General features: G+C 43.2%; 1 protein-coding gene, 1 long non-coding RNA gene and 2 other non-coding genes across 5 annotated transcripts in view; 2 read left to right on the top strand and 2 right to left on the bottom strand.

Annotated features, from left to right (window-relative positions):
- The window catches only part of LOC119661208, a 112,211-nt gene that overhangs the window by 381 nt on the left and 96,122 nt on the right, over positions 1-15,708 (top strand). The gene's annotated exons all lie outside the window — the stretch shown is intronic.
- Positions 116-188, bottom strand: Trnam-cau. Its single transcript has one exon. It is a non-coding gene; the product is annotated as a tRNA-Met (tRNA).
- Trnam-cau lies at positions 7,183-7,255 on the top strand. The gene has a single exon. It is a non-coding gene; the product is annotated as a tRNA-Met (tRNA).
- The window catches only part of LOC119661207 (RING-box protein 2), a 233,222-nt gene continuing 225,150 nt past the window's right edge, over positions 7,637-15,708 (bottom strand). The window contains exon 2 of the mRNA XM_038070431.1: positions 7,637-7,944. Within this exon, the coding sequence (XP_037926359.1) occupies positions 7,763-7,944 (182 nt within the window). The 3' untranslated portion in view covers positions 7,637-7,762. The remainder of the gene's footprint in view (positions 7,945-15,708) is intronic.

Here is a 15,708-nt window from a genome sequence, read left to right as displayed (position 1 = left end):
TAGTGACCTAGCCTCGGGTAGATGTCACTTTTCAATGAGCTAATAAGAAAATTTTTTTCAAGAAAGTGACGGCTACGTACATCCTACCCGATTCACAATGCAAGGGAAAAAGAAATGCCCCGGGTGAGGATCGAACTCACGACCTTAAGATTATGAGACTTACGCGCTACCTACTGCGCTACCGAGGCATCTACTAGGGATTGTTCTGAGTTCTAAAAAAATTTAAATTCTATAATGTTTAGAATTGCTAAAAATTAAGATTTCAACTTGCCCAATATTTAGAAGTAGCACCTTCCGTCTTTCTGACTACCTAGAACTTCCTAGTTTGTCGAGGGTAGTGCCAAATCTAAAATTTAATAACAATTATTTTGAAGCTGACATGTATGGCAGTTAAATACATAACCGAATTTGGTTTCAGTCAGAAAGAAGCTGGGAATTGTTGAATGCTATAATTTTCAATCCGTTCATCAAAATTTGTTGAGCCCAGGTTCACAAGACACATTTTGCCATTCCTGTAGTTTTACTGTTTACTGTTTAGTAAACTCGACGGTAGAGATAAATCTGTTCAATGGTTCTCGGGCACTTCAGTCTCTCACTTGCCATTTAACCGATACGTGGGATCGCAGCGGAACCTGAAAAACACAATAGGGAATATCACGATAGCCTAACGAAAAACACACGCGAACTAAAACTGAAAATAAAAAAATACCAATTCGATCGCGCACGTGGAGCCATAAAACTCGACATTCAACTAGCACGATCGAAAGAGAGGAGATCCACGACGGATCAAATCCTCAATTGATATTTTCCTTGTTGCCTCAAATATTCCGGAGCCACAATATTTGGGATTCCCTCAGGCCATAAAAATGAAGGATGCTACAAGTTTTTTAAGTTGGAATCTTAACTCTCTGCACTTCTATCACGTAAATAATTTCGCAAACCATGCAGTCGTCCATACATTAGAATATCCCATTATAATGTATATCGATAATACCCACTTTAAATGTTTACAGAGAGAAAATGACTAACTAAAGTTAATAGTAAGCCAACTCGGCATCTAGAAACAAATTTAATCACTCCACTTCAATCATTAGAAGTTATGTTCACAGACACTGTGTGTATCCGAGAAACTTCCCGCACCGACTCCACAGACCATCATTGATCCATCGGCGAAGAATACTGTGTCCTAGCCTTGCGACACACCGCCCATCTTCCATTCTGCCCTGGCTGGAAATTCCACAGCAAAGTTTGGCCTGCGTGTAGCGTAGTCCGTAGGGAATGCCCAGATTTCCCGAGATACTTTGCCTAAGACGTTACTATGGCTGTAGGCCTTCGCTGTCCAACATCCGGACTTACGTAGTCAAACAGCACTACACGCTACAACGCATTTAACGTGGAGTTCTAGGGTGAGGTGGTGTAAGAGTACATTGAGGGCATCGATCGGGCGGGACTGCAGAGCTCCGGTGGTACCTACACACGCGGTTCTTTGAATCCTATTAAGCTTCGTTCTCTTTGTACTTTTTGCTCAAAGATTGCCACCTACAGTAGAGCCGTACGTTAGGGTGGGATGTACAACAACTGTGTACATCCAAAGAACCATCCTCGCCCGCAGACCCCATTTCTTCTTTCCTCTTGCAGGTATAGAAATCTATACAGTCTTTTTTAATCCGCAATTCTATGTTCAATCTCCAATCTCCACCCAGATACTTTACATTTGGGGTAAGAATCAATCTTTGTTCATTAAGCCGCGGAAGGTGGAATTCATGTACCCCTGTTTTGATGGTGAATAGCACCAGTTCCGTTTTGGTTGGATTTATGCCGAGTCCGCATCTTGCGGCCCATAGGCCCTGACATCAATATCACCAAATCGTAAAATCCCGTCCATCACTATCAGCCAGAGCATCTCTGCTCATAGAGCTGGTCAAGTCGCTACTTCCCAGATCCAACTGGATTATCCTGGTTGTTAGCATGGACATTTTCCAATGCGTTTGATACCCCTCCAAACTCCAAAGGAAGCTAAAGTATACTGCCTGGTTACTCAATTGTAGGTAGGCTTCTGTAGGTTTGCCCTTAAGGCGTGCTGGGACTTAGAGAAAGGCGTTCTTTCCATAATCATCTTGAAATGGATGACCAAGGTGGCTCCAACGTCTTCAACATGAAAGAGGTGAGGTTGAAAGTTCTTCGCGGACTCATGACCGAGAAGAAAGGATGGGCTCCTATGCTCCTTGGACAGAATCTTAGTAAGCCTCCCAGATTTACTGGTGTCTTTAATAATTTGGCAATAATTCAACTAGGGTCGCCTCTTATTAGTTTTGATGAAGATGATGTACCAGATGTTAAGGATCTCCCTGGTCGGTTTCTAGAGGCTGGAGAAATCTTCATTCCAGCACGGGGGCAGTGTCTTCTTGCCATATTTAGCAGAGCATAAGACTATAAAGCCGGCTTCGAATGCCTTTTCCAGAGCCCGGACCTTTGACTCCAGTTCTTCTGTCGTGCCAATCTTGTCGGCATAGGAAATAGGAATTTAAAAGAAGGAAAATAGGCTACTTATTCTGTTGCTACTTGCTTAATAGCAAGAAAATGAGAAAGACTGTGTAAAAGCAAATGGCTCTTCTCTTTAGCGGTTCGTAGGACAAAGGCGAATTATAAATAATCCACATGCTACGAAGCTACAGACACTACAGCTGGGTTCTCTATATTTGCTCGCGAAAGACAACTGAAGAGACAGATGCTGCCCACTTGAACATTTTGAGGATCTCTAACTAGAAGAATCACGCAAATATCTACATAATATATTGATAGCAACCATAACAATTGTAGCAAACCACTAATCTCGAAATTTACCTGCAAAAACGTACAATATCCTGGAATCATCATCATCATCAACGGCGCAACAACCGGTATCCGGTCTAGGCCTGCCTTAATAAGGAACTCCACACATCCCAGTTTTGCGCCCAGGTCCACCAATTCGATATCCCCAAAAGCCGGCGTTTTGGCCTATGCCATCGCTCCATCTTAAGCAGGGCCTGCCTCGTCTTCTTTTTCTACCATAGATATTGCTTTTATAGACTTTCCGGGTGGGATCATCCTCATCCATACGGATTAAGTGACCCCCCACCGTAACCTATGGAGCCGGATTTTATCCAAAATGAGACAGTCATGGTATCGCTCATAGATTTCGTCATTGTGTAGGCTACGGAGTCGTCACCCTCATGTAGAGGGCCAAAAATTCTTCGGAGGATTCTTCTCTCGAACGCTGCCAAGAGTTCGCAATTTTTCTTGCTAAGAGGCCAAGTTTCCGACGAATACATGAGGGCTAGCAAGATAATAGTCTTGTATAGTAAGAGCTTTGACCCTATGGTGAGACGTTTCGAGCGGAACAGTTTTTGTAAGCTGAAATAGGCTCTGTTGGCTAACAACAACCGTGCGCGGATTTCATCATCATAGTTGTTATCGGTTGTGATTTTCGACCCTAAGTAGGAGAAATTGTCAACGGTCTCAAAGTTGTATTCTCCTATCCTTATCCTTCCTGTTTGACCAGTGCGGTTTGGTGTTGTTGGTTGGTTCGTCTACGGTGCTGACGTTGCCACCATATATTTTGTCTTGCCTTCATTGATGTGCAGCCCAAGATCTTGTGGCACGTGTGACAAGATGTGCTCGATCTGGATGAAGGCAGTTTGTACGTCTCGGGTCGTTCTTACCATGATGTCGATATCGTCAGTATAGGCCAGTAGTTGGGTGGACTTAAAGAGGATAGTACCTCTTGCATTTACATCAGCATCACGGATCACTTTCTCGAGGACCAGGTTAAAGAGAACATATGATAGGGCATCCCCTTGTTGTTGATGTCGAATGGTCTTGAGAGTGGTCCTGCTGCTTTTATCTAGCCTCGCACATTGGTCAGGGTCAGCCTAGTCAGTCTTATTAATTTCGTCGGGATACCAAATTCTCTCATGGCCGTGTACAATTTTACCTTGGCTATGTTATCATAGGCGGCTTTAAAGTCGATGAATAGATGGTGCAACTGATGTCCATATTCCAACAGTTTTTCCATCGCTTGCCGCAGAGAGAAAATCTGATTTGCCTGGAGTGAAGCCTCTTTGGTATGGGCCAATGATGTTCTGAGCGTATGGGGCTATCCGGCCTAGCAAGATAGTGGAGAATATCTTATAGATGGTACTCAGCAACGTGATACCTCTATAATTGCTGCACTGTGTGATATCTCCCTTTTTATGTATGAGACAGATAATGCCTCGTTGCCAATCGTCAGGCATTGATTCGCTGTCCCATACCTTGAGCTGAAGTTGGTGAACCACTTGGTGTAACTGGTCGCCTCCATATTTAACCAATTCGACTGTAATTCCATCGGCTCCTGGCGACTTATGATTTTTTAGCCGATGAATTGCACGGACTGTTTCTTCTGTACTTGGTGGTGGCAGTATTTGTCCGTCGTCTTCAGTTGGCGGGACCTCCAACTCGCCGATGTTTTGGTTGTTCAGTAGCTCATCAAAGTACTCAACCCATCCCTCCAATATGCCCATTCTGTCGGAAATCAGATTTCCCTCTTTGTCTCGGCAGAATGAGCATCGGGGTGTATAAGGCTTCATCCTGCTGACTTGTTGGTAAAACTTGCGCGCCTGGTGCGGTTGCTCCCTGTACTTTTCTAGTTCACAGACTTGTTGGTTTTCCCAGGCTTTCTTTTTCCGCTCCTTCTCCGCTCGTCGGAGTTCGTGATAAGTCTCAGCGCGTGCCCGCGTTCTTTGAGAATGCAACATTACTCGGTATGCGGCATTTTTCCGTTCCGTTGCTAGCTTACGTTCATCGTCAAACCAGCCGTTCTGACTCCTTTTGCGGCTGGGGCCAAGCATGTTTGTGGCCGTATCAATGATAACGTTCTTCAGGTGGTTGTGAAGATCATTTGTTGATGCTTCATCTCCAGGTGTTGAAGGCGGTTATTGCGGCATCCATTTCCCTCTTATAGGTGTCGCGGAGGGCTGTTTTGTGGATGGCTTCAATGTTAGCTCTCACCTGATTGTCAGAGGGGATTCAAAGGTGGTATTGTTATTCGAGCTCGGAGCACCATGCCAACGAGATAGTGATCCGAGTCTATATTGACCCCCTATATGTTCTGACATTCATCACGGCTGAAAGGTGGCGGCATTCGATCAACACGTGGTCAATTTGGTTGAAAGTGGTTCCGTCTGGAGAGGCCCACGTATGTTTGTGGACCGCTTTCCGCGCAAACCAGGTACTTCCAATAACCATTTCGTGGGACCCTGCTAATTGAATAATCCGCAGTTCGTTTCATTTGTATTTTCGTATAGGCTATGGGAGCCAACGTATCACCTGAATACGGGCTCCTTCCCTACTTGGCCATTAAAATCCCCAAGTCTGATTTTGATATCATATCTGGGACCGGCTTTGAGGGTTCGTTCTATTGCCTCGAGGAGGACCAGTTGGTACAATTTGTCACGTTTTTAGGCGCAGGAGACTCGCCTTCATCCTTCTCCGTCTGCAGCTTTTCGTTAAAAGAGAGCTCCCAGCGGTCACCACGTGGAGGTGGAGATAGGGTTTGGTAGTAGAGCTGTTGGTGTTTCCCAGGTTTTATGCTCCATAGTGAGTTCCAATCCACGTTTCGCCCTGGGACCTATACTACCCTTTGACCACGCGCCATTACAGCTTCATATTGTAGCCAATGTATAAAATGTACACTGGTAAGAGAAACATCGCAAAAATTGCACTATTGTGGAACAGGAGAAAATCCATTGTTTTTTGTCTGGAATGAGAATATATAATTTGAGACTCTCGAATCCAGCATTGTCGCATCAAGTCCAACGTTACTCCGTTTGAGTGCATTGATGGCCGAAATGATTTCTCCTCTGCTTGAAGGAACAATCCATATCTGCATGTTACGGTGACTAGCCATTTCATCCACAAGAGGAGGAACCTTAAGATTTACGACCACATGCAAGCTCTTTTTTAATACATCCTAGGATGAATTTAAGGGGGGTTTTTCAGTAAATTTCTAAAAAGTAGTAATATACTATTAGTAGGTTTATTTGAGCAGATATCCGAATGGGACATATTTTGAGGCCTAGATTTCATCTAGGCGCACCCCGGATTTTTAGGTTGGGTAGTTTCCGAAAATGAGTCCTGTCTCACATCAAGTGCGTACATTTTGACTCCTTACTCACGCATTTTGCAATTTATACCAAAACTAATGTCAGTTTCGGAAAGTACCAATAGAGACCTTTCATTTGTCACCCTACACAACTATATTCGGTGAAAAAAAATTTTTGAATCCCCTCTTTACATGTATGAGCCCCCTTTAAACTCCACCTAAATTTATGCCACTCGCTGTATGCGTGGGATTTCATAGTTCCCATCTGTCCACCAAATTTCGTTCGGATCGGTTTAGCCGTTTTGGAGAAAAATGCGTTTGACAGACAGACAGACATTGAATTGATTTTAAAAAGGTTTTATTTTACACAAAACCTTAAAAAGAACTAAACAATCTGTGGACTAATTATAGTTTATTCAAAAAAAGGCTCGGACAGAGTTTCAGCTAATGAGAGTACAACTTCAATGGGGCGAGTGTTACGTTTACGTGCTTTATATATTCTAATTATGCTGATGCAACTTACCGGTGTACATTTGCATTTTTGTAATTTGATGAAATCAAAAATGCTGACATTGTGTCTAGACATTAGACAGGTGTCCAATTTCTAGTTTGCAAATGAATTTTGTTGTTTTGGAATTTCTAGATATTATTTCTATTACTTAGGTTGGAATTTATCTGGCTAAGTTTTTTAGTTACGTTGTCATCTGATGACGTATACATAACTCGAATTTGCTTTGTGAGTGTTCATTTAAGTGGCCTAAATTGTACATGCATTTTTGAACACTAAACACTACTACTATAGCCTTAAAACACAAAACCCTTCGCACCTGAAGCGTCCTGTTAACTGGCTTCTAATTTGTCTGCTTTTCCTGTTTCTCTCTTTAATTACATATATTTGGTTACAGTTAGGTCCAATGCAGCGTCGGCCGCCAATACATTTGCAACCTACCACCGAGTTTTTTTTGTAGAAGAAATTTTCTCAAATTGATTTTTTTTCAAAATAATTTTCAGTGAGAACCGAATGCAAATTTTCTACGTTCTTATTCTTACGAATATTGGCCGCCTCGGTAGCGCAGTAGGCAGCGCGTAAGTCTCATAATCTTAAGGTCGTGAGTTCGATCCTCACCCGGGGCAGCGACATATTTTTTTATCCACCCCATCACGAATTTTTACCTTGGTAATACGCAGCACAAAACTAATTTGCATTCCCGAAAATCTCGTGCTAATCACTGAGTGGAACGTCTCGAGAATTATCCATGGAATTTTTCATATGAAAAGCACGGCCCAAAGCAAATAGGGAAAATTCCGAGTGGAATCATCACGTTTCGCAGGCTTGCGATAGTTCCAAATTTGTGCACTACCGACATTTTTTGGCCTCGTTACAGATAAGATAAAATTTTTTCCGCGCTACGATGGGAAAGCACTCAATATCTTACTGATAACATGTTTGCTAGTACGTAGAAATGAAGGGATCTGCACACCCATGTGTGTCTCCAAGAAATTAAACATTCCTCATTGGTTTCCAAAATTTATTCAAAACTTCATTAGAATGGAAAATATTCTCTGCAGATTTAGTTCAAACACGAATTGGATTTATTAACTTTCTTTCTCGCTATTTGACTGGCTTTTGCGGCAGCTCCTCTATTTACCCATGCGCTGGATGGACCACTCTTGTTGGCACAGTGGACAACGATTGTTCTGCTTGACCCAGAGTGACATGCAGCAATGGTGGAAGGAATGATTGCATTCACCCCAAACAACTACGCAATCCTGACGGCCAAGGACTTCACGTTTGTTCTCTGCTTGGCAACGAAGGCAGGCATCTGCAATGCAACAAAAGAGAAGATTTGTATAAGTAACCAATTATGATAACTTCAAGACTTTCATATGCTAATTATATAATATTTATTAACACTGATTGCATTGAAAAACAGAAAAAAATTAGTAAACACGGATTTTGTTTCTTCCCCCATTCCAGAGGGATGGTTTAAAATAAAGCTTTTTTACGGATAACTTTATAATCATTAAGTAGAAGACTATTGGTCCGCATCGGTGCCAAATAGAAACAACCACAAAAGGGTGGCATACCTGAAAATTCTCATTATTTGCTAAAATATTGGATGCAAGTGTACAAATTGGCAGGTACACTACAAGATCCCCTTTCAACTGCCTTAAGGCGAGTCAGCTACCTTTAAAACTTTTCAAGTATGTTGAAATTGAATGATCACGCTGGCCAATCGAGGAGTTCTATGGCGGAAGGATAGACATTTCTCAAATGAGCGCACCCCAGGACTGAAAGGATCACAGTCGGCCATGACATTCAGAAATTTATTCATCTGTTGAAGGGTTTGGCGCACAGAAAGCGATCTGTCGCGGTGATCAGAGATCGCATGATTGTCGGAGCGATTGGCAATATGGCATATTTTTTTTGGGAGTAAGTGAATGTATTTAAGCACAGAGTTTTGGACTCAGGCAACGGTACGTAGTCGGACTGCCAACTAAACACCTCCCCCTCTCCCGCCAATGGGAGGGGAGAAGAAGAAGAAGGGAACTGTCAGTTCAAGGAACCCCCTGTCATCCGGCTTCTCTACCGGTCGAGTTCCATCTTCTTTGCAACGAGAAGGACCCCAACGTAACGCCCAACACGATCCACCTGTCAGCGCGCCTCAGCATCTCCTCGACAAGTTTGTCTGGAGAGAGATACCCTACGTTTAAATAGAGCTGCTGACGAATCCCATCCCACCTTGTCCACAAAAAAAAAAGGGGTGATGGGCGTGGCCCACAACTTCATTGCTAAACAAACAATCAGGAGATCGTGCCTTTCCAATCTTGTGCAGGCAAGACTGAAAACCTTCATGCCCACTTAAGAACTTGGTAAGGAAATAGTCAATTTTGCCATGTTTCTGATTCAGCCACGCACCTAAGTTGCCAATGAGCCGCGCAATGCATCCGCCTCTAGTTTCATTTTGCCAAGAGAGTTTCCACTCATTTAGGGTGCGAGCCCACCTCCCTTGGTTCTTCTCCCCTGCTCTTGTATATGGCTTGACGTTCCTTAGCAAGAAGGGCAACGGGGATCACTTCCGCACTCACCATTACGACCTGGTCAGAGAGAGTGCGGTACGTAGACGCCACCCGCAAAGCTTCCCGTCTCTGTAGTTGTGCGAGACGCTCACGATATATCCCCTTGCCAAGAACGTCAGCCCATATCTCTGCGCCGTAGAGCAAGATAGACTGCGTTTAACTCATCACACGCCTGTTAGGCGTAGGACCCCCAATGTTTGCCATTCGTCTACTTAAGGGGGTCATCCCGTGTGTCGGATCTGCGGAATAGAATTTTTTTTTGGCATCAATTGTATCTAGCTGTAGTGTAGAATGTATGGGCAAAGTGATTTTTTGATATTCGGAGTCGTTCGGAAATTACAGTGTTAAACACGAGATAAGTCACATGCCAGATTTATGTCGATCGCCGTAATAAAGCTTATATTTATCGGTCCAAATGATGTTCGAATGACTTCGCTAAGAGGACAAGAATTGAAGCCAAGGCTGTACATGTGTCTCTTCAAGAAACCTAAGGTTTATGGACTAGGTATAACATATTAATGGTCAGTTAAGTTTTTATGGCTAAAAGTCGCATTCTATTTTTTAAATGCGTTTTTCTCGAAACTGCATGTTGAAAATCGGCTGCCACCATAGCCCAAAATCTATCCAACCAAATTCTTTGAAATTTTCACGACTTATTCAGAACATATTTCTACGGTCCGTAAACTAGGATAATTGCGATTCATTCAGCAGTTTTTTTTTTATTCATTGAAGAAGCCGTGAAAAAACACTAAAATTCACGAAAAAAACACGGAACCAAAAATTTAGCTTTTAATATCTTTTAATAATCGTTTGCGGACTGTAGTTAAGTCTGTACGTTAAAATGCTGTTTACTTTTTTCTCTAAAATGATCGCAGCGCCTTCTAGCGCGGCAGCAGAAATACACCTTTTTTTGGAGATGGGTGTATAAATTCACACCGGATGACCCCCTTAAGACTGAAACTCCAACTGCAGCTTTATTCGCTACTACTTTTGTCTGCTTTAAAAAGCTCATATTTGAGTCATGAGTCAGTCCAACGTACTTTACCGATGGGTTTGACTCGATTATCGACTCACCGAATGATATGGGACGCAGGATCGGAATTCTCTTTTTAGTCAGGGTGACTACTTTGGGTTTCTCCAGTGCAAGGTTGAAGTCATGGGCAGTCATCCTTCCGCTTACTCGCCGATCAATATGCCAAGTCTGCTTTACGCCTGTTCGACAGCGCGTTCAGCAAACAAGCGCCGCAACATCCTCTGCATAACTAACCAGGGGCGACTCTTGTGGCATGTCGAGTTTAAGTAGACTATCATAGGAAGGGTTCCACAGGGGTTCTAACCTTAGGATCGATCCCTCCGCTACCCCCGACGTAACCTCCGTCCATGTAGCATTTCAAAGAGCAGGGAGTGCTTCTTCAGATAGTCTCTCAATATCCGTAAGAGATAGTTCGGCACGAGGAAAGTACTGTCTAGTGTGCCTAGAATGTCTTTCCATCTTACGGAATTAAAGGCATTTCTGACGTCAAGCGTTACGAGGAGCACCACCCGTCGAGCTCGATGGATATGTGCCTCCGCTCGACGAACGGCATCCACGACTTACATGACAGCATCAACTGTAGATCTCCCTGTTCTAAAACCTAACGGACGTGGGGATACGTCTCTGGCAGAGAATATCGCTCCTGCGAGTCTACTTCCGATGAGCTTTTCGAGCACTTTCCCAGCAGTTACAAACATATAAAGTGGCCGGTATGAAGACGGTAACTCATGGTCGCCTTTCCCTTTGCTGATCAGCGCAAACCTAACCACTCTCCAACGAGAGCGGAAAATGCCTTCTTTCAGGTAAGAGTTGAATGCGCCGAGCAGTAGGTCTGACCGATGTTGGAATACCAGTTTATATACCTCTGTTGGAATACCATCAAGTCCTGGTGTTTCTTGTTTTTCATAGAGAAGGTTACCTGTTTCAACATTTTTTCATTTTTCGCGCCGACGTCATCATCCCATACGGGGTGCAGAGGGAATAGTTCCCGCACAATGCGGTTCATCTGCTCGGCCTTAAGTGAACAGAGTTTCCGCAGAGTCCCGATTTTTCGAGCCCACACTGCTCCTGTTTATTGCACTACGGAGTGTCCTTTTGGCTGATCGGTACTCTGTCATTATGGTACATGTCTCCTTCCGGTCGTTTAGACGTTGTGTTATGCGGCAGAGTCTGATGACTCTTCGCTTGTCGAGTCCCTTCAGACCAGGATGCGCCCTTCTGTGCCCAAGATAGAGAGAGAGTGTCAATCCTGCGTCGAAAGTCCGGCATTGTGTCACTCAGTGTTAGATAGGTACTGAAAAACGTTACCCCTAAACATCCAATTCAGACAAAGCCGTCCCCTCGGCCTTGGAGCAAGAACTCTCAGGTGGATGACATGAAGTTTGGTCCTTGTTTCGGTACTCCTCAGTGATGAGCACTAAAACTGCGTTGATCTACGCAGTGAACTGCATTAGCAACGCGTGAGTGGTTGCGTTCCGGTGCATATTGATTTATAGGATGCGAATCATGTTGACTGCGTCCTAGCGTTTTCTAGTTTTGCTCTGAATACCACCCCGAACCCGCAGTGTGAGCAACGTTCTTATCAGACGCGCTCCTTTTCCTTGCAGGTGTTCCCTTTATAGCCTGCCTGAGCGCATTTGCGGTATGTTGTCCTTTGTCAGATCCCCGACAGGTTGCAGACGTGTGCCCATAATCCAAAGATCTATAACATTAGCTTGGGACGACCCAGATTCGTATACAATCAATTCTGATTTTCCCGCTGTTTAGAAGCTTCCTCGCGTATTGCTCTGCAACTTCTACCACAGTGAACCACAGTGACTTTTTGGCCTAGGGAAGGCGCAGAGGTGATACCAATCCGGACATTGGTTATCGCTGTAAATTCGCGTTTGATGGTTTCTTCTACTTGATTCTTTTCCATAGTCAAGGTTTCGAGAGAGCACGTGGGTTCGTCGCGTCCCTTCATTTGTTATTCTCGGGCCTAATTCGACTAGAACTCCACCACCTTTTGTTTTTCGAATGAAAGACACTTCTACTCCGCAACCTTCGGGCTTGATCTTATAAGGGATTTCACTGAGGACTTCCGCAAAGGTCTCGCCTTCCGTCGGCTTAATAAGCAGAGCTGGCGGTCTGGTCCTCCTTCGTCCCCCACCTTTCCTTTTGGTGCTCCATCGTTCGTGTCCGCCTTAATTTTCAGCAGAAGTTTTTCTGATGACGCGGCGTGTTGTTGCTTCTTGCCTTGTGTTTTGTGGAATTACAATGTGTGTCCGCCGTCTGTGCAAAATTCCAACTATTATTAACAAAGTTATAGAGAGTGAAACTTTTTTGCTGTGCATTTCGTGCATTCTACAAGGTGTATGACGTCATAATACCATATCAATTCACCAATACCACAACAAAGTCAGCTAATATGAATGGGGGGTCACAAAGAAACATTTTATTATAAGTTTTTGGGTCATCTGTAAATCAATATCAATTACTCCAGGCGGACATGTATCTATATAGGTATACATGGGTGCTAATGAAGTTTCCGGATAGGTAATCCAGATAGATATTATTATTATTGCATTGCTCGCTATGGTACGCACCACTAGCTAGCTATGGCATGCACCACTCTCTCAAGATAGTCGATAAGTAGGTCGTGCCAGGGGCATTTTACGGTGATATTCGATATCCAGTCACGAAAACAAATCCTTCTGCCACTGGTAAGATTTGAACCGCGACCTTTCGCTACTCTAATCACTTGAGCCAGCCGGACATGAAGGGGTGAATGGCAATTATATATATTTATATACCACAATACAATCCGGCATAGTCAAATCCTCGGGATCTTCGCCAAACCCTGAAAATTATGACTACACCATAGATTGATTTAAAGTGGTTAGGTGTAAACATGTAAATATCCCTATATTGCAAGTATCGTGTGTCTCTATAAGGTGGAGAGAGGAATAGCCTTATAGCATTCAAACCATAGTGGTGCACTGCACTCAACGACCCCCTGTACTTTGATTGTGATAACCGCTTCCTTCTTCATCAGCTCCCAAACGTTTTCGTTTGGGTTCATTTCCAGAGTATAGCCTGGTAAAACCAATATCTCAAATATACTTTTAAAAACAGGGCTATGGCAAGAAGCTTCAGCTTGCGTAAAAAGGAATGATTCCCCATTCAGGGATCATTCTTTAATCTACGGGAGCATTCAATTTCGTAGGACTTCTTTGTATTGTTTTGTTGCTCTCTATCGGTCAAGTTTTGAGATGTTCTTTGATTTGTTCCTGGGTTATTTTAGCCATTATCTTTGTGACGGCAGAGTGTACGCAAGTACATCTCCAATCGTCGCAGTCAGCACGAGTGCCCTATTTGCAAATTTTAACAACCATCCCCTTTTTCCACTCTTTGGGAACGGTCTCGAATTCCCAGCATTTCCGTAAAAGTGGAAGAACCAGATCTGGAGAAGCTTCAGTTACAGCGATAAATAACTCTGCGGGGAAATTATCAAGCCCAGCAGCTGTACTTCGTTTGAGTGCATTAATGGCCGAAATGATTTCTCTTCTGCTAGGAGGAACAATCCGTATCCGCATGTTGTGGTGACTAACCATTTTATCCACAGGAGGTGGAACTTCACTGGATGTGATCCGGCTAAAGACCGAGGTAAAGTGTTCCTTTCACCTCTTCAGCTGGATGAGGGGTCGACCGTTAGCGTCCTTCACAGAACCATCGAAACGGTTGCGACCGTATGCAAGTTCTTTCGTGACGACGATAAACACTTCAGAAATTATTGCCTTTTGTGGCAACTTTCGTTTTCCTGCGCAATATTAAATTTATGTTTGCTATGGTGCACATTACGTTGAACTTCCCGGATTTTGCGCGGTATTGGAATTCGGTCACGTGACCCTTACCATACCTCATAACGGCCAACTCAACATGCAATCTCTTCCCTCAATCGATCCGCTTTCACGATTCGGCAGTCAGTCAAATCCTCCGGGACGTGGTCGACGACCTATTTAGCACCAGGGAAAAAGAATATTTTTGATGGGAGCCTAATGCTTATCGATATTCTCAGGCGGGTTACTCAGTGTGGTCGAATTAAGCGCTGTCTCGTCTGGATGGCTCAAGTGGTTGGGCTATTGTAGCGAAAGGTAGCGGTTTAAATTTCACTGGTGGCAGAGGGGTTTTTGTAGTGACTGGTTTTCAGATACAGATCGACTCAGCTGTGAGTCAAATCAGGGTAATAATTTCGAGCAGACGCAATGCTTTGCTCTTGAATGAAGTGCTCTAGCACACTTCAAGGCCCTGATCCAATATGGATTCTTGAGCCAACGATTATTATTATCATTGAAGTGTCTCGACGATAAGATTTCTTATGAGATTTAAATGGGAAGGAAATAACACGTTAGCTACTTGAAGTTTTCAGGATTTAAGATGTTTTTTTGGATAGGTTACCAAAGGGAAATACAAGTGCAAGTGTTGAAGGTCATCTGGATATTTACAACGTTAGTATAGAATTTTTAACCGCAGTTACAGTTTAATTTTCAAGTCGATTAAATAAAAATTCTACTGCTCGCTGATTTCGAAAAAAAAAAAACGTGTTCAAGTTTGAAAATATTTAATTTCTTGAAATTACAATAATATGATACATGCAATTTTTTTAACTTGACTCGGTAAACCATAACATTGCCCTTCCTGCGTCGTATACTGCACCTCCAGGTGTTTTTGGTTGTTGTAACGCTGCGTCGTGTCTCTTTGCTACATCGGAAAGTAAGTGGTGGTAGAGGCGGCTTTCTTCTTGGGAGATGCTCCCGAAAAAATTAGTTTTAAGAATAGTTCTAAGTTGTTCTTATACAAATCCGTTATTGATTATGAATCTTAAAATGTTTTAGTGTCTTTTCAGCCAATAAAAAAAAGGAAAAAGAATTCAAACAAGTTCAACTCCTTAAGCAAATTTTGCGAGAGAGTCTGTTTATTCTACGAGCCCCTAAAGAGGTCACTTATCGCGTAAAAAATAGCTCATTTTCACGATTTTTTCCTAAGAAAAGCAGGAAATTTTTGTGTACGATCATTATATCATCTTAACTTGCATACATTAAACAACTTTACGTTGACCAAAATTGTGGCGACGATTTCGTAGCCTACACAATGACGAAATCTATGAGCGATGCCATGACCCTCGGGTTGTGGATAAAATCCGGCTCAATAAGTTACGGTGGGCGGGTCACTTAATCCGTATGGCAGACCCTGCCTAAGATGGAGCGATGGCGTAGGCCAGGACGCCAGACTGCTTTTAGGGATATCGGATTGGTGGATTTCGGCGCAAAACCGGGATGTCTGGAGTTCCTTATTAAGGCAGATACCGGTTGTTGCACCGTTGATGATGATGAAAATTGTGGCGAACTGAACTCAACCAAAAATGTCGATGGATTTAGTTAATTAACAGTAAAAACTGATGTTTATTGGAAGAATTCAAAAAGGTAAGCATTTT

The sequence above is a fragment of the Hermetia illucens genome, chromosome 1, assembly GCF_905115235.1.
Source record: "Hermetia illucens chromosome 1, iHerIll2.2.curated.20191125, whole genome shotgun sequence".
NCBI lineage: Eukaryota > Metazoa > Arthropoda > Insecta > Diptera > Stratiomyidae > Hermetia > Hermetia illucens.
This window is presented reverse-complemented; position numbering and strand designations above follow the sequence as displayed.